The sequence below is a fragment of the Alosa sapidissima genome, chromosome 13 (assembly GCF_018492685.1).
Source record: "Alosa sapidissima isolate fAloSap1 chromosome 13, fAloSap1.pri, whole genome shotgun sequence".
Lineage (NCBI taxonomy): Eukaryota > Metazoa > Chordata > Actinopteri > Clupeiformes > Clupeidae > Alosa > Alosa sapidissima.
This window is the reverse complement of record NC_055969.1, coordinates 5,801,179-5,826,170: the sequence shown is the minus strand read 5'-3', so window position 1 is coordinate 5,826,170 and position 24,992 is coordinate 5,801,179. Positions and strand designations below refer to the sequence as shown.

Below are 24,992 nucleotides of genomic sequence, written 5' to 3'. Positions count from 1 at the left end.
CTTAAGCTGGGGAGGGAGCAGGGCTCATAATGAGCCTGGCCCCGGCTGTGGTGTCAGCAGCCACCTCACATGTTGCCCATCCCCCCACCTCCCCCCCCCCACACACACACACACACATACACACACACACACACACACCATCCGCCATTACTGTCCTGCATGGCCAGGACTGGACTGGAGCAGTGTCACCCGGCTTTCCAATCAAAGACACGAGGCAGCAAGCGGTCCACTTAGGAACGCCTCAATTAGCTAGCTGACCGCTCATGGGTTGGATTACGCACGCCTGAGTGGAGAATTGGAGGAGGGGGGAATGTGTGGCTGTGTGTGGTGTGTGTGTGTGTGGGGGGGGGGGGGGGGTGAACAGGGGGTGTCTAATGAACTCTTTCACTTCGCGCAGCATGGTGCACCATCGTCTTCGCACCTGGCAGGCACAGGTGGCTGATTCTGAAAACCAGCATGTGTGTGGAGGAGGCGGAAGAGGTGGGGGGGGGGGGGGGGGGGGGTTGTTGCAGTATAGATTTGCATGAGGGTCTTCTGGGACAAAGACAAAAGGGTGTATTTCTCCACATTACTGGTCAAGTGTTAAGTGAAGGGATGGGAGCACTGGTGGGTTGTGGTAAAGGGATGTGTGCACCTGCGCTCTTCACTGCATTCTGAGCTCCCCACCAACCCGGCTGGCTGCCTCCAGAGCCCTCGCGTCAGCTGATAGAGAAACACTCACATGCAGGCAAAGTATCAGCAAATCAACTTTAGGATAAGTAAACATTTTTTATTTCTAAATTAGATCCCTGTCAGTTAAAGGAAGTTGTTATATCTAGTTATATTTTTCACGCTACTTGTACTTTTTCCCTCCTCTGGGAAAACTCTGTAGGGGATTGTCAAAATCACCAGTGCAGACTCTGCATTGTTCTTTTGTTGGACGAAAAAAGCCTCACATCAGCACAATGTGGAAACCACTTTGGCCAGATGTTTGCTGGCCAGAAACCAGTGTTGAGTTGCACCATAATTCATGGTTCTGTAATGAACAAGCAAGAGGGTTACTGTCTCCGAAATGAAACACTACGCTATGCTTAAAACTGGGCACGCCAACTTTATGGTCGAAAAAAAAACACACACACACAAATGAAGATACTGTTTCAGGAACAAGAATGTTACAGAGACTGTTTAAGGATATTGTAAAAGCTGAAGATGGAGGCGTTTCAAAAGAAACATAATGAGTGATTGTGTGCTATTGTCAGCTAATTGTGGGTTGCACAGACAATGGCTTTGTTAGGGAAAAGAAAGGTGGATGTCGAAAGAATATTAACACTGTATTGTACATACCCAGTCATGTAAACCATGTTGAGTCATCTTGTTGGCAACTTCTGAATTCCGTTGAAAGGCGACAGCGGATGAGCACTGACTAAATGTATTCTCAGAGTGTTCCGTTTCCACATGGAGGAGGGCTGTGCGCATGACCGAGGCAAGACGTCCCCTATGTGAGGCGGCCGGCTCACTGATACTTTCAGGAGATTGGCGGGTCATAATGATCTAGCCTGTGCAACCCGTTTCTGTCCTAAAGCTGGGGATCTAACTTTACTGTAATATCTTTTAATGAGAGCACCATCTGGACTCATCAACAATAGAGTGGAGGCACTGAAGCTGCCTCCTCTCTCCCCCTCTCTCCCTCTCTCCTCCTCTCTCTTTCTCTCTCTTTCTGTCTCTTTTCGTCTGTCTCTGCCCCACTCCCAAAAATACCCTGCCCTACCTAATTTAGAGACTCTCTCTCTCACTCACTTACAGACATATTCTCTCTAGCACACAAGGACTCTATCTCACTCTCATACACACATGCACACATCTCTAGCACACAAAGACTCTATCTCCCTCTCATACACACATGCACACATACACACACAGACCTACGAATTCCTTGTGCCTACTCAGAATGGTGTTGGGCACTGTCACCTCATGTGTTTTCGTTTTGCTGCTGGCCCAAGTCAGTTCTCGCCCCCAGTCCAGTCCAGCCTCCCCGCCCCCCTTCAGCTCCAATTTCAGCAGGAGCACTCGGGGCCAGAAGTCCGAGGCTCCACCAGAGGAGGACTGGGGGGTCAGTGGTGTGATGGAGTGAGGGCGGATTGACTGACAGCCAGCGTTAAGTGGGCAGTGGGTTGCTGTCGTCCCGGAAGAGGCAATCAGATAAAAAAGAGCTGGCAGAGGAAATTGAGGGGAGGGGAAAAAAGAAAGAGAGAGAAAGAGAGAGAGAGAGAGAGAGAGAGAGCAATAGAGGTGCAGCACTTGAAGGGCGTGAGAGAGGGGGGAGGGGTAACAGGCCGCATGGTCTCGGACAAGAAACAAACATGAAATCGATAGCATTTCTCTTAGCCAGACTCGGACCTGTCTCCACTGACTAATACGCAGGAGGGAGGTGTGCAGGCAGGGAGAGGAAGAGGAGTTTTTCGCCTAATTGTGCTCATCAGCCGCATACCCCCCCCCACCCCCACCCCCACCCCCCCGCCCCATCCCCTGTGCGCGAGAGCGCTCCAAGATGCAGTGATGCAGGCTGATAGGGTTAAACGCTGCTCCGCCTCCCCTCTGCATCGAGGTTAGAATCTCCCCTTATCCTACTCCCTCTCATTTGGACTGTCTATATCACTCTCTTATCTCATCCTTTTTCATCTGTCTCTCCCATTTTTCCGATCTTTGCCTCTCTTCATCTCTTGTGCTCTCTCTCTCTTTCTCTCTCTCTCTCTTTCTCTCTCTGGCTGATATAGGCTAGATTTCTGGTGCTGCCCCAGTTTTTTGGTGCATGCTTCAAATAGCCATGGCCCTCTTGTCCATCTTTTGGGCATCTTGGGATTCCAGATTGGGGACAGGAAGATTATTTCAGGAGCAGTGTCTGCAGGGATGTAGTGAAGAACAGGAGAGACTTGAGTGTGAGAGAGGTAGAGAGAGAGCAGGAATTAAACACACACAGATAGACACACAAATGAGGAGAGAGTTTGGTTGCCTAGAGAAAGATACGGATGTTAAATATGCAGGAAGCGGATAAAACTGAGAGAGGTTTGCAAAAGAATGGAGTGTGGACTGTAGTTGGCAAAAAAAAGTGAGTGAGCGGGAAATTAGGAGGAAATCTCAGACATCCCATAATAAATTGGTGGATAATCTGTAGTGCTCGTGCAGATGCAGAATTGTCCAGAGGCAGAATGAGTATGGGAGAGGACGGCTGGTCCTCTTCATCGACACTTCGCTGTGTAGACGTGTTGGGATGGAGACTGGGATCTGGGGTCATGGGAGATTCACCGCCATAGAGGCATATTGAGCACATCCACCGTGGTAGATGAGAACCGACACCTCTCCCCGGCGCCTCATTGGCAGTCACGGCAAATGCAGACGCCACCCAGACCTGCCAATGCTGCTCGACCCCTCAGTGACCCAGCCCTGTCAGTCTGTTGGGCCTGACTGTTGCGCACACAGCCTCTCCTCTCCACTCTCGCCTCTCTTCTCTTCCCGCCTCTCCTCCTCTCCTCTGCTCTCCTCCTCTCCTCTGCTCTCCTCCTCTCCTCTGCTCTCCTCTTCTCCTCTCCTCTGCTCTCCTCTGCTCTCCTCCCCTCTGCTCTCCTCTCCTCCTCTCCTCTCCTCTCCTCCTCTGCTCTGCTCTCCTCCTCTCCTCCTCTGCTCTCCTCTGCTCTCCTCTCCTCCTCTCCTCTCCTCTCCTCCTCTGCTCTGCTCTCCTCCTCTCCTCCTCTGCTCTCCTCTGCTCTGCTCTCCTCCTCTCCTCTCCTCTCCTCTCCTCCTCTGCTCTCCTCTGCTCTCCTCTCCTCTTCCCGCCTCTCCTCTCCTCTGCTCTCCTCCTCTCCTCTGCTCTCCTCTACTCTGCTCTGCTCTCCTCCTCTGCTCTCCTCTACTCTCCTCCTCTCCTCTGCTCTCCTCTACTCTCCTCTCCTCCTCTCCTCTGCTCTCCTCTACTCTACTCTCCTCTACTCTCCTCCTCCTCTCCTCTGCTCTCCTCTACTCTACTCTCCTCTGCTCTCCTCTACTCTCCTCTCCTCCTCTCCTCTGCTCTCCTCTACTCTACTCTCCTCTGCTCTCCTCTACTCTACTCTCCTCTGCTCTCCTCTGCTCTCCTCCTCTCCTCTGCTCTCCTCTACTCTACTCTCCTCTGCTCTCCTCTACTCTACTCTCCTCTACTCTCCTCTGCTCTCCTCTACTCTCCTCTCCTCTGCTCTCCTCTACTCTGCTCTCCTCTGCTCTCCTCCTCTCCTCTCCTCTGCTCTCCTCTCCTCTACTCTCCTCTGCTCTCCTCTACTCTACTCTCCTCTACTCTCCTCTGCTCTCCTCTACTCTCCTCTCCTCTGCTCTCCTCTCCTCTGCTCTCCTCTACTCTCCTCTCCTCTGCTCTCCTCCTCTCCTCTGCTCTCCTCTACTCTACTCTCCTCTGCTCTCCTCTACTCTACTCTCCTCTGCTCTCCTCTGCTCTCCTCCTCTCCTCTGCTCTCCTCTACTCTGCTCTCCTCTGCTCTCCTCCTCTCCTCTGCTCTCCTCTACTCTACTCTCCTCTGCTCTCCTCCTCTCCTCTGCTCTCCTCTACTCTGCTCTCCTCTGCTCTCCTCCTCTCCTCTGCTCTCCTCCTCTCCTCTGCTCTCCTCTACTCTCCTCTCCTCTGCTCTGCTCTCCTCCTCTGCTCGCCTCTCTGGGGGTAAGGCAGGACACGGGGGCCCCTGCTACCGATGAGGATGTGGAGGCCAGTGTGGATGCTGACGTAAGGCGGCGGTGGTGGCGGCCGCTGACTGACTGAGCCCGTGATTAAGGTGTCGTGTCTGGGAGCACTGCGGCAATTTGTCGCCATAATGAGGCCCCCTTCGCCCTCCCCAGCACTGTTCTTCACATGCCACTTTCTATGCACTTCTGATAATGCAGTGTCTCCGAGACACGAGACAAGCTTTGTGAGGGATTGTAGCCCGGAGGCCTTACGGATAACCACACACACACACACACACACACACACACACACACCCAGTTGGATCCACTCACACACCCAGTTAGAGCGGACAAGCAGGAGCTGGAGCTGTCTCCTCTGAGGACTTCAATGTGGCTAAATGCGGAGAGGAAAGACATGGTGGATACCCTCGGGGCCAGAAGCCAGCTTACAGTAGTAAAGGATCAGTAAAACCGTGTGGTTGAAAGAGAGAGCGAATAACCGCTTCTCCGTGACGACGCTGCACGCGATATTTGCCATTGGCCCTGGCGCTGATTTCAGCACTTAAGTCAGACTCGAACTTTGGAGCCGATTCAACAGCAAGGCCCTCAGAAGTAAAACCCCAAATCAGCACCATGTGCAGCCGAGGCTTATTTTGAGCAGAGGAGTTCCCCCTGTCTCCGCGGTGCCCATGGAGATCAAGGGCCTCCTCGGGATGGCTGTCCAGAAGGCCAACAGGCGCTTGTAATTACGTGGTTTTTGGTGTTGGGCTGGCATGCATGTTGTTGCTCAAAATACACCCGTAGGGCTGCGAGTATATATATATATGGGGACAACCATGAAACGGCATCAAGCAAACCCCAAAAGCAACAACAAGGCTTCTCGTAAACTGCTCGCAGAGCTCGTTTGAGTCTCCCCAAACAAAAAAAAGGAAAATATTTGGGAGAGAACGGGTGGGTGGGTGGCTGGGATGTTGGGTGAGGACGATTCTCTACCTTCCCCATCCTTGTTTTAAATGCATGGGGTTCTGGCAGACTGATTCTAAAAAGGCACCCAGTGGCTGATTGTGGCTGCAGCTCCCCTTTCGGTTTTAATAAGTTTGTTCATTTTCCAGGTCGTTCACAGCCAGCGCAGCAGGTGCTCTTGTCGTTTGCCTCTCATTTGCATTTGTCAGTTCCTAACAAGACGAAGAGAGGGAAGAGAAAGGAGAGGGAGAGAGAGAGAGAGGGGATGAGACTGAGGTAGTGGTAGTGAGGGAGATAGAGGCAGATAGACAGGAAGGTGTGAACAAGGTGTGGGAGAGAGAGAGAAGGAGAGAGATAGAGAGGAGAGCAAATGGGTAGGAGAAAGCTTCCACAGATGCATGTGTTGCCAAGGAAAATAATTTCGGCTTGCGCAGGCTTTTGAAGTGCAGTAAAGAATCAAGCTCAAACCTCTGCCTAATGTTCAAATGACGCGATTGCTGCTTGCTTCTGGTCCCAGTGAGGATGGGAGCGAAAGAGTGAGTGAAAGAGCAGAGACATGGAAATGATAAAGAAAGCCTCAGTCTGTGGCTTATTGCAGAGACTTGTTTGTTAAAAAGACGACGCATTAGGCTTAATTTGGAAAGGCAAAGATGTGGCGGCGAATCGGGGAGCTGAATTTAAGTGCATGATTATAACAAGGTAATCTGTCTGTTACTGTAGATGGCAATGCTTTGACGGCACATTGTTGAGCACTGGTATATTATATACCATTGTCAGGAGTTTTATTTAAGCTTAGTGTTTAATCAATCAAGCATATTTTTTTCCTCAAGATAAAGGGAGTGTAATGTAGTGTGTGTATATGTGTGTGTGTGTGAGAGAGAGAGAGAGAGAGAGAGAGAGAGAGTATGCAGGTATGTGTGTTTATGCTGACTTGTAGGCATGCTAAAAATAATTTAATCCATCATTATTAATGTCAGCGGCAAAAAAAGTCCATTCCTTGCACATTGCTCATTAAAATGACACATCAGCTTTGACTCATGGGACAGAAATGCAGGCAAATCCCCAAACTCTTCAACATAAGCATGAATAAAACACCACTGGTTGTATTTGTCATTGTCATATTTTTAATGTGGGAATACACACATGAATGTGATGATCTAATCACTTATGGGGCCTTACGTTCCTCTATACTGTACATGTGTTCATACAGACCCATACTGAGAGAAAAAAAGACAGTCGAGGTCCACCATCACTCATAACAATATTACTGTGTGTCCCTGGGTGTCCTTGACAAACGCTCCTCAGGCTGCCCTGTCAAAATGGGATTTCTTTTTTCTTCAAAAATTGGATTAATCTTCTGTGTGTGTGTGTGTGTGTGAGTGTGTGTGTGTGAGTGTGTGAGAGAGAGAGAGAGGGAGAGTGTGTGTGCGTATGGGTGTGTGTGTGTGTATGTGTGGGTGGGTACAACTCACCTTCACGCACCTAAAGTGGCTGGTCTAAATTAATCTGTTTTTTACAGGAAAGGAGGTGACTTTCACTTGAGGGCTATTTGTGTGTTTGTGTGTGGCCTTGGCCACTGATCTCATTCTTGCCGCTGGGTTGGATTTTTGACCGCTACCTGTCGGACACCCCTGCATACCACAGATCTACTGCAGTGTCCATCTTGGCAGGCTGATTGAGCCCTCAATGTATTATTCTGTTAAGCCTCTCTTAGACCCTATCCATAATATATTTTAATAATGTCTAGCTTATCACATTAACCTGAGCATACCATCATTGTGTCCACTAGCCTAATCCATAGGTTAACTGAATGAATTAATTGAATTGGACACTGCACAGAATGAAAACCTTTTTGTGCATAAAGTAAATGCATAAAAATTAATGTCCAGGTCTATATGACTATATGGTCCCTGAGCTGCTGACACTGGAAATCCTTTATAGCCCTCAGTGTGCCCGTGCATGTCATTAATTCTTTTAAATAATTTAATTTAATCCTATTTCTTAATCATTTTTTTATTCATAGAGATTATAGCCAATGCTGGACTTGCATGTTTTAAAACACACTGGTTTTGCTTTTTCAAATCCTGAAGAGGAACACATGGGAAGCAGTCCTAATGCTTTTTTTGACGAATAGAGATTATGGCCAACATGGGACTTGCGTGTTTTAAAACACACTGGTTTTGCTTCTAGTGTCCTTAAGAGGAAACATATGGGAACTATTGCTTTTGTTTTCTATTATTATTTTTCATGGAGATTTTGGCCGACATTGGAATTGCATGCTTTAAAACATTCTGGTGTTTGTATACTGAAGAGAAACAGTTTTTTTTTTCGTTATTTGATTTTCAGTAAACATGCCACAAGCTGGCAAACTGATGAGCGTTTGGATTGGATTTCCCAAAGCAGGGACGCATCAAGGGAGAGTGCAAATTGGGAGGTCCATTGGCAGTATTAGTAGAATTTAATTGTTCTTATTGATGCTGTTTGTGCGCAGCAGATTTGTGAGATAGTATTTGTTCCCATTCAAGTATCTTTTGTGCTTGGCTGAGCAGGACTACTTTAGTGAAACCCACAGACTGTCGAAAGTCCCTTTCATCTTTAGTTCCAAACACATGTGTGTTGCCCATCACTGCTTATCGACGTCCATCAGGAAAACACAAACAAGAGACAGTCACGTTTCCTCAGAGTTGTAGCCAGTTGCCTGTGATTAGTTTGTTTGTGTTGTACTATCTCTGTGTATGGATAAACATTCACTGAGTGAAGAGATGGTTTGCTCTTTCCAATTAAACTGTCATGGAAATAGTGACAGCAGTCAATGGAAGTCTGCTAATCAAGCTCATGACAGCTAATTAGCCCGCCAGAAAACTAGCATGGACAGCCTTCGAGATTTAATGAAGTGGACTTAACACCACATGAATCAGTCAGTTGGTAACTATTGTATTCTGACTCTGCTTGATCTACCCAAATTCAGTGTAAAGACTTGCTGTCAAGCTTTCAGTGGCTTTTGCTCATTTGAATGATAGATTGCCCATTTCTTCATATCATGATTAATGTTAAAGTTGTCAACAATATAAGTTGAGTAGTCTTGAAGAGTCTGATAGCTCCCCAATGGCTCACGAACAAATAGTGTCAGCCATTCCACCTCAAACTAAATGGATCTCAGAAAACTTAGGAGAAAACACCTATCCACAGACCCACAGACCCCCATATCTCGCAACATTTCTGAAAATTAAACTAAATTCTTATGCCATCCTGTCCCATGGATTGAAACCGCTCCAAAATATATAATCCAAAATATATCTTACACCTTTCCAGTGTGATGGAGCATAGGACGGTGGCCAGCACCATTCACAAAAAGAGAGGTAGACACAACAATCACAATAAAAACCCTGAAACCCCCTCAAAAATACAAACACTTCTCACTAAAAAAACAGGAGGTCAAATAACTCATTGACTAAATTATGAGTTTCCCTGGCATGTACTGTAAATAGAGACAAAATCAAGAACAGTTTAGCCAAGACCATTTATTTTGCCCCCACAGCTGTAACAGGAAGTCACCAGGAAATATTCACCCCATTTTCCAGTGGCACTTCTTCGTTGCCGGACTGACTAACAGATGAGGATGAGAATAGATGTGTAATAGTTCTCAATTGCAGGGCAGATGTGGTGCACACTGACAGATAAACAGACCAATCGTGCGGACAATATAGCCTCATTGGTGGCAGTAACAAATGGAAAATCCCCCATGCTTCCTCAACTAAAGTGTGATCACATTTGTGTTCATACTGCAGTCTGGTGAGCATGGAACTATCAAGTGTCTCCTTAAACTTTTACTCTCTTCATAAAAAAATTACTTCATTTTTCATCACTGATGTATCCACAGTGATTCGATTTATAGCGGTCACAGGGGATTGTCTTTGGCACGAAGAAAAACTTTGACACTGGATCCACTCTCCCAAAAGCATGTCACACTGAAAAGAAGATTCAACAGACAGAGACGGCTCTGTAGCTACCAAACCAACGGTGTAGCGTCAATGGGTAAATTATGCTTTTAAAATATCATATTTTCAAAACTGTGTAGGTGTGCACCATTTCTCCCAACTGAGCAATGTGTTGTGCAAAATGTGTTCTAAAAACACACTCCAGTTAATAGCTCTTTTTTGTGAGTGCAGCAGACTCTTCCGGAAGAGCCTGAGGAGCGACACTCAAGCGGCTCCCCCTCCCTGCTCCTACAAAAATAAAAGCCAGCTCTTCCTACAGTGTGCAGAACACATTAACGGCATACTGCAAAGTAATGGGCGGCATTTTTTGTCAGTACTCAGAATTCAGTAGTCCATAATCAATATATGTAGGTACTTGGGTCCAGGCATGTTTTACATAAATCTACATAATTCTGGAGAAGATGGCCCCCACGTTGGCAACCTCTTGCAGAAATTACATTAAAGGGATGGCCATCTACCGTGAACAGCTCCCGCCCGCCAATAAAACCTGTGGGTAGGTCACCCATTTTTCTATGAAATATCAAAGTAATGAGAGCATTATTATCAATTCAGGAAGATCAATTGTCAGAGCCTGCCGGAGGTTATGCATCCATCTGCCCCAACTTCCCTCGCCACTTTCCTGCGTTGGATTTTAATAAACCCCTCCGATTCCCTCCAGAATTAAACGGTTCTGTTTCGTCAAGTGCCAAAATATACTATGAATAAATTACACAGGGAGAGGAGGCACACAATCATCTGGAGCACAAAGTGTGCCATGTTTGATTTCTTACAACCAAATGTGCTGGTTTTAATGTAGCACAAATGAGTGAAGGGGATTCAATATTTGATATGTCATGTCAGAGTGAATGCCAAGGATACACTTACATGTGTTTTTATATCCGACAATCTCTTTTAGTCTGGTGAGTGTATTATGAATGATGCTGTAATATATTAATAGTGCCATTGAGTGGGTGGGCAGGCGTAGAGGTCAATGAGCGGCGAGATGCCAATGTTGTGTGGCTGCTATCTGTGGGGCACAGACAACAGCGCTAGAAATCGATGGGGTGATCTCGGCTCACCTTCTGTCCGTTGCGAGGAGGTCACCCAACCTCTGCAGTCGGATGTGCCATAGAGGTCTGAGTGGGACTTCAGGAGAAAGAAAGACAGAGAAAGAGTGGTTGCCTCTTTTAAAAAAAAGACCCACTCAGACATTGTTTATTCACTTGACTGATAGGTTTGAAGGAGACAAGTGATGCCGGCTATTTCAGTGACCCTTCTTTTGGCTCTTTGAGTCCTTACATTATCTTATCGAGCAGAATGTGAAGAACTGCTCACCCTCCTATTTCCGCTCTGTATTTTTGGACACAGCTGACTGTCACAGAATACGCCACAGCTGGCCATGTTGGCTGTGAAGTAAAGCTCAATTGGCCAAGAGCTAGATTGCCAGGAGACAGAGGAAATTGCATCACAGAGCCAGAGGTCAGAGTAAATTGCATCACTGTGCCAGTGGTCAGTGGAAATTGGGTTATGCAGAAGAGGCTCACTCAAGTGTGTAACTCATCAGGTGTCTCGTATTTTAACGCTTCAGCACTGGCTTGGCAATCTTGTTTTGGAGGGCATACAAGGCCAAGCCAATTGATTAATCTCTTACTACTTCAAAATGTCATGAAAATACATAGTATTTATTGTCTTATTTCCATTGGAGAGATACCTAATTTATGATGGTTTAAACCACTTAGAGAGCTTGGATGTGTGTGAGCTTGGATCATACTATTCATAGACGTGACGTCAAAGCCACTGAACTTGATGAGTAAAAATATCTCCCCTTGTAGCAAGTATCTAGCTCCAAAACAATAGCTCATAAATCATAGATGTGCACTTGCCAACTTCACAGTGCCAAGCCACTTTGTTATCGGAGCCCCGTGGCAAAGCTAGCTCCTGTCTCTCCTCTGCCTTAACCAGCAACAGCAACAGCGGTAGTGGAGGGGTACACTGTAAGGATGAGAGCGGCAAGTTAATTAGCAGTCATTAGCGAGCAAGGTCTTGTGATCACCAGGGACTCTGACAGGGCCAGAGCCTCAGCCCAGTGGTGCTTGGGCTACCGTTGTGCCGCCCTGACAAAGTGGACCCCCTCACCGGGCTCCCAGGGACGCTCCTCCAGCTCTGGGAAATCGAGATCTAATTTAAGGCGGGAAGGGGTCGGGAAGCATGGAGGCCTGCTGGAGGAATTGATTCATTGGCTCCGCAGCGGAAAGCTCAAGGCTGTTAGCAACCTCTCTCAGCTACTGAACAAACAGTCGCCTCCTCACAAGTTGTCCTTACATTCGCTGGAGGGGACTTCACTTTGTTTTGTCTTTTTTTTTTTCATTTTCTTTTTTTGATTGCAAAGTTCAAGCATCAACTCTTTATGGACAATAACAAAAACCAGTGTGCAAGCTTCAGGAAGCCACCATGTTGAGTCAAGCTTGTTTAAACGCCCTCAGTTTCATTTTTATGAATTGCTTTATTTTATTGCGCTGTTCCTCTGCGTCCAGACTTCTCCCTCTCCCTGCCCCTCAGCTTGTTTTATAGCAGTTATCTGTTATGGTTTATGTCTTTTGTCTAAGCTTAACTGTGGGGCTTTTTGCTGTAGGTAGGCTCTCTCTCACAGAGCTCCGACTGTCTCCTGCTAGTGCCTGGGGCTGGACTTGAGGTATGTCTACAATTTGGAGTAGCCTATAGCGTCTGCTATCATATACTGCAACTTGTTTAAGTCTATTCACGTAGCATGTGCAGTGACTCAAGCAGGTCCTCTGTCTTTAATCTTGTATATTACCATGGGCTACTTTAGCATTCGTCGACTTTCCGCGTGTTTGTTTATTTATTTATTCATCCACTCAATGTTTTTCGGAGATAAAGAAACAAGTAATCACAGCGGCAATCTCTTTATGGAGATTATAATATCAGTCGAGACTTGATTACAGGATGAAAATCCCTGTCAGTTTGGAGGGAAGAGTCACTCCGAAGGCTCAAGCTGGGATATTAATGTGATACAGTTATTGTTGATGCAGCATGGGGTCTCGTCGCGCAGTTGTTGCCATTCCTCAGCTCCCAGTGACAGCAGCGGCTTATTGCCACTGCTGTGTGGGTAAATCTGTCGCCATGACAATGGGGGCCATGGCTTTGGCTGAGGCAGGCCAGAATTTCGTGGGGACTTGTGCTCACACATCGACAGAAATAATTCGTCAAAATATTCATGCGCAGATGTGCACCCATGCAAACTGTTTGATTAATTGTCCTGATGGAATGACATTCATATGCATACACTCAACCACACACACACACACACACACACTCACACAGACACACACACACACACACACACTCCCTCCCATCGCAGACACCAAATGTATACAGACACCATGTATACAGTGACACATGATAGGTGGAGAGGGAGATGCAGACTGACATTGGCCACGCAACGTTTTGTTTGTTTTCCTCTCTCCACTTCTTGAGAGCCTATTACGACACTTACCAGGAGTCAGCAGACAATCTGCATGACTCCGGCGCGTCTCGGTGGCACATGTAATAAATATCTCTGTGGGGTTACAGTGCCGAGGTTTATGCGCTTCTTCTGTTTGTGTGGCTTGGCTCGGCGCCACGCCAGATTGGTGGCTAAATCAAGTGGGGGGGGGGGACTTGACATTAAACACTTTCCGGGAGATTCTTTTTTTTTTCTTTTCCCGGGACACACTTGAGCAGCAAAACCAAACTACAGTCATGCATCCATCTCGGAGCTGCATGCGCCTGACATCAGGGGGTTTTGTTTGCGCTCTGAACTTGAACCAACTCTCTGTTTGCCTTCCCATGCCAACCCCCAATGGGCACGAGCACTAAAGCCCACACGTAAATAATGCCGCTGTGGCTACCCTGTGATGTGGCATCGACACTGATTTCTTTCGAGGCGGTAAATATTCGACCACAGGAGTGGTTGTTAAATGTATACTCACAGAATTTGGGCAAAGGAAATTTCAGCATTCCAGCTAGCAGGTCAAATGCAGGTTTATCTAACGTGTATATGGCTGTTTGGGACTGGTCTGGCCTGCCCCTCTAGACATACTAAATTCTTTATGTTACATCTGAAAGGGAATTGAATAACTGGACCCTGAAGAGATGAGGGAGAGAGAGGGAGAGAGAGAATGAAAGAGAGAGATGAGGTGTGGGATATGAAGGCCTCCAATGTAGCCCAAGAGAGAGGCAGAAAAGAGAGGGAATAGAGGAATAGAAGAAAACCTGTTTTTCATCTTTCTACTTGTTCTTCTTTCATCCTTTCATCCATCCCTACTCTTCCCCGGTAAAAGGATTCTGTGCACAGGTAGGGCTGAAGGTTACTCAGGGATTATTCCAGTTGCTTTCTTCTAACACAGACGTTGGTGCACTCACGGCCCATCAGTATTCTGTGGCGTGTAAATGTTGCAGGGATACCTCCGGGCTAGTTGCTAACACTGAATGACCTTGGTTCAGAGCTGCAAGTCTTGGCAGGTAAATGTTAGCTTATTGCTTTGTGCAAACTTTATTTGTCATTTTTCAAGTTATGTCCTGGCCATTGAATCCCGTTCCAGTGACTGAACAGCCCCACTAAACTTTTACGGTTGAAGTAAAATCACTTTAAATTTGTTAGCGCAGAATAAGCAAAAGGATCTGCTCACTATACTTTCACACATGCTCCTAAAAATGGATTTTATACATTTTTTGAGCATCCATTTCTTTCTCAAAGGCTCTGTGTGCAGTGATCTGTTGTCCTGCTTTAGAATCAAAAGACAAATAAGGTTTGGCAGACAGACAGAAAGGGTTATGCAAAAAACATGATCCGGGGTAGATTATTATTTAATTGAATAACCTTTTAAAGAGCAGCTGAAGTTAAAATGCATGTTTTTTTCATGAGGCAGTCTCTTCAGTGTCTATTATTTGATTTTACAGATCATTATTATGCAATTTTTTGACACTGCAGCATTTTTCTGCAAAAAATTCTTTCAGCAAAGAAGCCTCCATGAAAAGGCTCACTGGAGATGCCGAGTTTTGAGCAAGCTGCAGCTCATTTTTTCCTGTGTCACAAGTAATGAGAGCCTATCATTTTCCAATTATGCAAATAAAGCAATGACAGCTCCCTACAGTGCCCCCCCCCCCCCCCAACCTCACCCAAACACATGCACTAGCTCTGCTTTAGATAGGACACATGATTGACTGTCAACTACAGACATCTCATTGTCCTGATTTGGTTGCATGTTAATCATGTTTTTGCCTGTGATTACAAAGTCTGACGCAGTCACCAGAACAAAAACTCATTTTCCTCAAATCTGCTGAAATACAAGGAATATTTCCTCAAGATATTATTTCAAAAAATGTGAATTAAAACTGAAATGAAATTCGCTGACCCTCATTATTGCGGACAGAGCTGTTCGGTACTCACAGGAACTAAATGCTGGTCTTCCTTTATGTGCAGATGTATGGGACACTGTGCCAGCTAAAGCTTCACAGCACTGCCAGAGGGCTTAAATGAGCGTGCCTTTCCGCGTATGAGATTGACTACTCCAAACCAGATGATGTCGTGACTCTAAATCCCAGACGGTGTTGTCTTTAGGACGTGCGACTCCATTGACAGCTCCTGCTTTTTTTTCTCCCGCCCGCTGGTAATTTATTACTTTTTTGCCTTTGTCAAATCTCCCCAGGAGCACCAGCCGTAATATCCCTCCCTCCCAGCGTCGAGCCTGTGGGCCTTTGGCATGTGTTACCGGTGCAGATCGACCCCCATTGAGCTAACGACAGATGGAATTAACCCGAGCTGGTTAGCGCCTCACGTGGAGGACGTGCGTTTGAAGGCTCGCCCGTATTGATCTCCGTGACGGTTCTAATGAATCAGCACTGCCACGCGGCGCGCCGGCTCCGAGGGGCTCAACCGCACTCGTTTAATGGACTGTGATTCCCATTAGCCTCTCAGACGCTCCAGCACCTGACGTGAAGCTTTTCAAGAGTGCTCCCTCACCTTCCCTCTCTCTCTTCTCTCTTTCTCTCTCTCTCTCTCTCTCTTTCTCTCTTTATCTCTCTCCCTCTCTCTCCCTCTCATATCTCCTGCTCTCTTTCATATCCCCATCTGTGTCCTACTCCTCCATCTAGTCCATATCTGTCATTCTTGTCTTGGTCTTAGCAGAACAAGCTTCTTACATATGATGAGCCGAGATTGACAACAGAGGAAACAGCTCCTGTGCCCCCCACCCCCCCCCCCCCTCTCTTACTGTGTCTTCTCACTCTCCACTCTGTGTCATGTCTTTCACTCTCTGCTTCTCTGTTTTTGCAATGACTGTCACTCTAGTGCTTCCTTTCTCTGACTTCTCATGCTATCTCTTAGAGCCAGATAAGGGAGTATTTCCACATATTTCTATGGCATCAGCCATTCAAATGCCAAGCGTCCAACTCCAGTTTATAAAGCTGGTCACGAATCTTGTGTGTGTGACATATGTTTGTCTGTATTTCAGCTTGCACATCGTCATACATACATAACTACCACTCTATCCATAAAAGTGATGAATGCATCAGCTAAAGCAAACAACAGAATAATACAGAAACAGGAATCAATTGAGTAAATCACCCTGTGCGCCATTTACTGTGTTTATAGGTTATAACACAAATGCAAACGCTGTTCTGAGAGACACATGCAGAGTGTGTTCATGTCAAGTCCAGAGCTGGGTAAGTGGCTTGATGGGGGTGCTGTGTTTATGGCTGTGGCAGGTTCGTTTGATGTGCAGGGGTGATCACAAACTAGCCTCCACACACACACACACACACACACACACACACCACACACCTTATTGATCATCCCTCTGCTGGGACAGGGAGCCATCGATTGTTAGCAGCTCAGCAGATAAGTACAGCACTGGGCGTTCGCTTCTGCTTCAGAGGCCTCCTGGCAAAGTATGCATCACTTCCCCTTCCCCACCCACTGTCAGATTATCCACATCAGGAGGCCTTTGTGTATGTATAGATATTGTGAATGTATGACAGAGAATATGTTCTTTCTTTCTTTCTTTCTTTCTTTCTTTCTCTCTCTCTCTCTCTCTCTCACTGTCCCCTGGGGAGAGTTTGAAAACGGACAGTGCAGCTCTCTGGCAGCCGTGTCCAGCCTGTTAGGGTGTAAGCGTGGGAGTTAAAACAAACCCAGTGTGATCCTGTGTCAGGCCCGGCCGGCTCTCCTGCCCTGGGCTGAGGAGAGTTTTCACGCTGCCTTAGCCTTTCCATGGTCCAGTCTCAGTCTGTACGTCCCCTCGGAGACTCCTATTCAGACTCCTGTGAAGGCCATGGAGCCTCACTGCGTGTTTACTCAGCCTTTTATAAGGACAATATTTATCAATGCATTTGGCACATTAAGAATGTGTAATAAACATGTTACGACATGATTATAAATACTAGTTCTAATAAGATGGTAGGTTTTCTTGCAACTATTTTAATGAATGAAAACATTTTTAAAGGAATATACTTTACATAACATATCTGTAAAAGGAGGATTCATAGCACTTGGGACATGCAGGCTGTGAACGTCTATGAAATGTCTCTTTTATGTAGCTTCTATTAAACTTTTTTTTTACAATTCTTCCAATGCTCTGTAAAAGCTTTAAATGAATCCAGAGCATCTCTCTTACCATCTCTCCTCTCTCTCCCTAACATTCTCCCTCCCTCTCTCCTCTCTCTCTTCCTAACATCCCACCCTCTCTCTTCTCTTCTCTTCTCCTGTGTATATTCACCCAGAGTGCACTAGTTTGGCTCAGTGCCCCAGATGAAGTAAACACACACAGTAATTACGTCTTGAGTGTGAAAAGCATGTCTCTCAGTGGTGTTTGTTTACCAAAACAAAAGCAACATCACACACGCACTGTGTACACTTGTGTAGCGAGTGAAGGGCCGGTGTAATAACTTGGTGGTATAGCGAATGTGTTAACTCTAAATGCTGAGGGTTGTCTTTTCATCTCTGTTCTTTTATATCTAAATCTTAATTCATTGGAAATCTTTTAAGATAAGCATGTCATTATGCTATGTAATGTAGTAATGGTGCCATTCAACGCAGTCTCTAATTGACTTTCAGCACCATCTCTATCTGTGCATGGTCTTTGTAAGTGCATGCACGGAATCTCACAATCACTGCTAAGCAACATTGATTAACAACTTGCATGCTTAAGTAATGAGGATCAGAACAATCTTTTTTTTTTTGTCTTTTTGCTTTCATTTACATAGTGACAAATGAGAATGACTAATTATATAAAACTTATATCTCAGCACTAATGGACCCTCCTGGTTAATGCAACTGTTAGGATGGGTATTTGGATAAGTGAGATTTTGCTGCTCTTTTTAAATTTGCTAATGAACAAATGCACTAATTTGGCCTTTTAGTTTGTGCTACATTGCAACCCTGTGTACAGGTACTTATCCACTTGTTCGCTCGTAAAGATCTGATTGTATAACCTAAGCCATTTTAGGAGAGCTTTTAGTGTCTATTTTAGAACTTGACTATGACCCTGCGAACTGTTGGAAGTGGGTTTTGCACACTGAACATTATTGATTTGGAAAGAGCAAGCTGTGCAATGAAAATTGAGAACGACCCTAGACCCACATGCACATGATGTCCGACTGATGATTGTAAATGTGGGCATTTAGCAGTATTATGTTCCTCACAACACATCACAAACTATGTGGTTGGTCTCTTAAAACAGCCTCAAAACCGCCTATAAATTCATAATTTCACTGTATTAAGCTCATAATTATTGTCTATTACACTTGGCGGGTGCTCTTACTGAAACTCGGCACTGATTTTGCTGGGCATAGATTATAGCCCCAAATTAAGATTTTCTGCCAGGTCAAATTAGTGAGGAAGCACTTTTATTTGAAAAAAAGCCATGCCATTCTGGCTGAAACTGAAGATGGAGACTATCGATAAATAATCCATTGTATCATGCATCATATACAAAAGCTAAACAAGTGATTGGATCAGGCTGTGATCTCTCTCCTCTTTTTCTCTGAACAGCCAAGAGGACCAAGCCTTCTGCCTTCTCACCTTCTTCAGTCAAGGGTATGTTTGGTAGATTATGCAAGCAATGTGTTATGACCTCACAATCCTGGAAAACATTATTTTTTATACTTTGTGGTACTCTGCTCCTGTAAAAATAGATGAGCACCTCTATTGGCCTCATTCCAAAGAGTTCCTAAGAGAAGAGTCATGAATTTTAACTTGTCAAATTTTCTTATACGTCAGAAACTGCTGAGCCACCCAGGCAACTGTATTACTATTCAGCACAGTGATTAATTCACATTTGACATGCAACCTGAGTACTCAGTGCCACTGGTCCGGTCCACTTTAAGCTGAAGAGCCAGTGATAGACTCGACTGCCGTGCTCTCAAGGAATTTCAGCAGCCATTATTTCTCTTTTAGAAATGAAAACCTACTTCACCTGGAACTTGGACAATTTCATCAAACTTACAGATACGTTTATACTAATAGGGAAACTTTGTGTGATCCGCCCATGTACAGTATCACACGCAATTTGTTTGTTTTTGCTTGTGTACTGCTTAAATACTGCTTGTGCTGATTTTGTCTGATCTTTCAAACAAGACTTTCTCCCGAAGAGAACATCTTATGTTTGCTGACTACTCAACCAGAGACTGTATACAGCCATCATCTGCTACCTACCACAGTCTGAACACAGTCAAGCTGTTGAAGTTCCATGAAATGAACCGTATAATGATTGTGCCCTTTTCTTAACCTCTGTGTAAACATATACTGAATGAACTAGGGTGGGGATCAATGTTTTCCAGATCAGATTAAGTTCTTTGTTTCACTGAGCTCTTCATTTGAGTGTGTCTATGTGTGTGTGTGTGTGTGTGTTACGTTTTGGGATGTGCGTGTGTTTGATGTGCATATATAGTACCGGTAGTTTGAAGTTTGTGTATGCGTTCCTCACTGAAGTTTACATAAATTATGTGGGAGGTTGCTGTGCTTTCTCGTGAGAGAAATGATTGATCACCCTTCCAGCAGTGTATTAGAGCACGCGGGTGCTGAATGCTCTGAGACATGGCTGCGAGGATCGATCGGCCTGGCCCCCGTTGTTTGGGCTGCCACTTGTGCTTTCGGTATGCACGTCCAGAGAGTGAGAAGCAGTTGGCTCTCCTGCTGATACTCATTCCCCATGTCATCTTCAGTCTTTTGTTCTGACCTGAGCATCAGAGCATCTGAGCATCAGTGTTTCTGCGTCGGCCTCCCTTAACCCACAGTCTTCTCATTTTGTTCACGTCTGCTTTCATCTTTCGCACACGCTCACAGATTCACGCTGTGTGTGTGTGTGTGTGTGTGTGTGTGTGTATGTCTGTTTTTGTGTGAGTTTGCTGTTTGTGTGTGTGTGTGTGTCTATGTCTGTTTTCATGTGTGTCTTGCTGTTTGAGTGTGTGTGTGTGTGTGAGTGTGAGTGTGTGTGTGTGTGTGTGTGTGTGAGAGAGAGAGAGAGAGAGAGTGACAGGGCATGTATGAGTATGTGTCAGCAGACTGCAGATGAATACTTACTCCGGCGTTGTTTGAAGGTATTATTTCTCAGGTCGTGACCGTCCTTGTGTTTATCCCAGACGAGCACACCTTTCATATTTTGGGCATGAAGGAGCATCTGTGGACACCTGAGATGATAACGATCCAGCATTATACACCCAGGCCACATCTCTCATTAACTCTCCGTCCTCTCATTCTGTCTTCCCCTGTCCTCTCTCACTACCCTCCATCCCTCTATTTATCTCTCTGTGTCCCTTTTTTTCTACCTCCCCTCCCATTTACTCTTTTTTCCTCATCCCTCTCTTCTCTCTCTCCCTCTCTCTCTCTCTCACTCTTTCTTCCTCTATCTGACCTTTCTTTTGACATTCTTTTGATATTTCTACTTATCTGACACGATTCAGCAACTTTATTGTCCCCCAAAGGGGAATGTGTAGCTTGACCAGGTGTTAAGATGCCCTACGCACATAGCATGAAGTCATACGCTAAAGCCACACAAATGTGTGTGAGACATTATACATTAGTTAATACAGTTGGAGGGTACAAATGGTCAAGAAAGTGCATGTTAATTGCACATGAAATTAAAAGAGTTCTCTCTCAATCACCATTTTGATTTGTCCTCTCTCTCTCTCTCTCTCTCTCTCTCTCTCGGTCAACTTCCAGCTCTCCCCAAACATCTTTGGCTCTCTCCGTTACGCTCCAGCTCCTTGCCCTAATCTCTTCATCCGAGCCCGGCTAGATGCTGCGTGCACTTGGATTGCTTGCTCGCTGACTCTCCATTCTGTGCTTCAGTTGTTCTGCTCTCCAAATCCCCCCTCTCTCTCTCTCTCTCTATCTCTCTCTCGCTCTTTCCTGTCCCTCCTTCTCTCTTCCTCCTCTATCTCTGCATCCATCCCTCCATCCCTCCCTCCTGCCCGTGCCAAGCCTTGCTGATGTGTTCCAGTGGTCCCTGTGTGACCCCTGGCCATAGTGAGCACAGCGATTTCAGCTCTGCCTCCTCCTCCTCCTCCTCTTCCTCCTCCTCTTCCTCCTCCAACTCCACGGCAGGACAAGCATCTTTCTGTCCCATCGTGCGGAAGTGAAATCGCATATCGTCCCCTCCACCCCCCCTCCTCCGCCCGTACATTACTGTCCGCTCCGATTTGCTCTCAGCACAGGGGGGGGGGGGGGGGGGGGGGGGGGGCTGGGACGCCAGGCCTTTCAGTTGGGTAGAGCCTCGACTCAGCAACCTACACCTCCTACACCCACAACCCCCACCTTTCCCTCCCACTGCCCCCACACTCTCTCTCTCACACACACACACACACACGCACACACACGCACACAAGAAAAAAGCTTGCCTGCAAATACATCACATTACTTTGCACTTTTATTCCTTCCCTCCTTTTTCCTTCTCTTTTCTTTCCTCTTTCTCTCCCTTCACTGTCGTCCACATTTTGTTGCTATCGCTGCCATAAAGTTATATTATCAGCTCCGTGCAGGCGGCGGCGCGTGAGTGATTCGCTCTCGTGACCACTCCCGCCCGAGAGACAAACTGCAGAGGCCTTGGTTTTTTCGGAATGCCTTCGCTTCTTGACTAATGACAACAGAGGGCCTGACACCCCTGGACGCATAGCGGGGCGTCTCGACACGTGGTCTGTCAGCGTGCGGGTTTGCAGGTCTTCTGTCTCCTTGAGGCGGAGGGAAAGGCAAGGATGGTGGATAGCATCAAGACAGGGATTAATTCCTGCTTTCATCGCGTATAATCCCCCGCAAATCTTACGTGGGATAAAGTGTGCGGTGCAGTGAAAAGAGCAGAGTGTTTCTCTGCACTTTCTGTCGTCTTGCATCTTCCATCCTTCTACCAACCCCCTCCATATTTCTGTCCCTCCATCTCTCTCTCTCTCTCTCTCTCTCTCTCTGTCTCTCTCTATCACTTTCTTATTCTCTTTCCCTTGTCAGTTCATCGCTTCTCCCAAGGAGTAGTTCTTTTTCAAAGTGAAGCTACTTTCCCAAGGTTTTGGATTCTAGATATTTGTAAATAGGTTCTGCTTCAAACTTTTCCATTTTTATTTTGAGGATTAAGCATTCAGTCTGATTTAAACCTTCACTGGTAGCACAAGCCGCTCACTCTGTGGCGTTCTACTTGTGAGCCAGAGGCAATAAGATTTAACACTTCTGAAACGGAAAAATACAAAATAAAACCTGTGTTTTATGCTTCCAAAAAGTAGGATTTAAAGTAAATATATTACTCTTAAGCATAGTGTGACATCCGTGAGACTTGTGTTTGTTTGTGTGTGCTAGTTGCCATCATGTGGCTCTGTGCTTGTGTGGTGTGTGGTTGAATGTTTTCCTGCCTTTGTTTGTGTACTTGTGCTTTGGGTGCTGCATTGTTTGGATGGTGCAAAATGTTGTTTTGCGTAGTTATCGTTGTTAGTGTGGGGCTCTGTTTCTAATGACGGGCCTGTGCCTTTGGGTGATGTTGTGATGGGGATGTCATTTCCACATCACTTATCGTTCTTAAAATCTAGGTCCCTATTTTCCTCTCTCTCCCCCCCTCTCCCTCTCTCTCTCTCTCTCTCTGTTTCTTTCTCTCTTTCACATAAACAAATACACACACAGACACACACACTTTGTGTGTATTTATGTAAGACGCGCTAAATGGAGGGAATGCGTGGAGTCTATCGCCTCATCTGATCTCTCCGAGGGGCAGTATTTAGCTGTGCCAGCACCATTCCACTGCGCCCCGCCACAGGGGACACGCAGGCCCCGTAGATCATGGCTCCACTCCTCAGTCCCAGGGGCCACGCGGCACAGTGGCCGCTGCAATCGGCTGACACAGGCAGACCTGCTGGCCCCAGGAGAAGAGGCCCTGTGCTCTCTCTCTCTCTCTCTCTCTCTCTCTCTCTCTCTCTCTCAATGCCCACAGGGAAAGAGAAAAACAAACAGTATATTATGGGACTTTCAGGGACTTTCAAGCAGTTTCTTCTTCGACATAAAAAGTGTGTGTGTCTGTCTGTGTGTGTGTGTGTGTGTGTGTATGTGTGTGTGTGTGTGTGTGTGTTTGGTTAAGGGAGTGAGTAAAAAGTCAAAAGAGGAAATGAGATGACATAAACTCTAACATTTAATTATGTTTCCAACTTTGCGGCACTGAAATTCATTAAATTATTGCAAGGACGAATCAATAAATAGAAATGTAGACTGCAACTATGAGCGTGTGTGAGGAGAGAAAAGAGAGAAAGACACATCGAGAGAGAGGGAGAGAGAGAGAGAGTGAGTCAGGCCAATATGAGTCATTTCCTCTGTTTGCCTAATAGGAGCTGGGCTCTCAGCTGGCCAGTGCGCTCTCTGCTCCTCCGCCGCTGCCCTCGGCAGGGGTCTGCTCTCCGCTCTGCTTTGAGCTCCGCACAGAGGGAGAACAATCCGTCTGTTCATCCGTGTCATGGGGAGTAGGGTGGTGGTGGTGGTGGTGGGGGGGGGGGCAACAGCTGAGGCAGCCTGGAGAGCCCCCCCACCCCCACCCCCACTCTCCACAGCAGGCTGGAGAGAGGGGATGTGTCACTCGGCCACTGTAGTTTGACCCCCTGGCTTGGGAAGAGAGACCCCCATTTTGTTGGAGAGCTAAACCCACTTAGCCACACTCAGTGGTTGGTGTCAGATGATAGGCCCCCACAGCTCAGTAGTCTATGGGTACAGTATGTGGCGGGGGTGGGCATGAGCAGTGTGGCTCTTCTGTGAGATTTGAGACTTTGTGCTTCTGTCTGTCTGTCTGTCTGTCTGTCTGTCTGTCTCTTGCTTTTCCTCCTCATTTGTCTCCTTTCTCCCCTTTTTTTTCTCTGTCACCACAATCACTGTGATGAATGGTGATGTCATTCCTGATTATTAAAGCATTAAAGCACAGCCAGCCCGCAGCTGCCGATAGAGAGGAAGAGAATGGGTTTAGAGGGAAGAAGTCTGAAAAGAGAGAGACATAGAAAGAATGGAAGAAAGAAAGAAAGAAAGGAGGGGAGGGAAGTTAAAAAAAGAGAAAACATTACAGGCTGGGCTGTCAGCCAGGTTGCTGCAGTAGATGCTGAACTGAACTGTTTTTCTCTGTGTCATGCTCAGTTGCATGTTTTCTGATCGGGATTACTTCCAGTGGGATTAGGATTATCAGGGGAAAGAGAGACCAATTTTTTCTCTTTCTTTTAACCTCTAAATGAAGTAAGTGAAAATTGAAGAGATTACAGTGGGGTGGGAGACTGAGCTTATCAGAAAATCAGGGGTGGGGGGTGGGGGGGGGGCGCAGTCAGAGGAGAGGCCAAAGAGGGCCTCAGGAGCCAGGGGAGTGGACGCCAGCGTTTGCGTGGGATTATGGGGGTATTTCGACCAGGTCGCGCTCCGAGGCCTCTCTCTGAAATGAAAGTCGGCCTCTTGTTTTTAGACATGCCAAAGGCCGGCTGGGCCAAACCCGCGTCCGAAGCTGTAATTCCCGGGCGTGTTTTTTTGCCAGAGCTAAGTGCATCATAATCTAACCAACCGCCCAGCTCAGTGCCGGACTCCTGGATCAGAACGTGACCTTTGACCGGCTGCAAGTTCTGTGCGATGGATCGGCCGATGCTGTGCTTAGAGGATTTGTTTGGGGTTTTTGGAGATTGAAGAAGAAGTGTGTGTGTGTGTGTGTGTGTGTGTGTGTGTGTGTGTGTGTGTGTGTGTGTGAGAGAGAGAGAGAGAGCTGAGCAACAGCACGTGCCATGACTGACCATCACATCTTTTTTATTCCTCTTTTTCTGTATCGTCTTTTACTGTTATTTTCCTCCTCCTCTCCACTCCTCCTCCTTTCCTCTCCTCTCCTCCTC

At 46.4% G+C, this 24,992-nt stretch overlaps 1 protein-coding gene across 3 annotated transcripts in view; it reads left to right on the top strand.

Annotated features, from left to right (window-relative positions):
* Positions 1 to 24,992, top strand: part of mmp17a (matrix metallopeptidase 17a) — an 85,619-nt gene that overhangs the window by 14,576 nt on the left and 46,051 nt on the right. For 2 of the 3 annotated variants that reach the window (XM_042060229.1, XM_042060227.1), the window contains one exon: positions 18,670 to 18,714. The exons of the other annotated variant lie outside the window; for it this stretch is intronic. In XM_042060229.1, the coding sequence (XP_041916163.1) occupies positions 18,670 to 18,714 (45 nt within the window). The remainder of the gene's footprint in view (positions 1 to 18,669; positions 18,715 to 24,992) is intronic. 3 annotated transcript variants of the gene reach the window in all.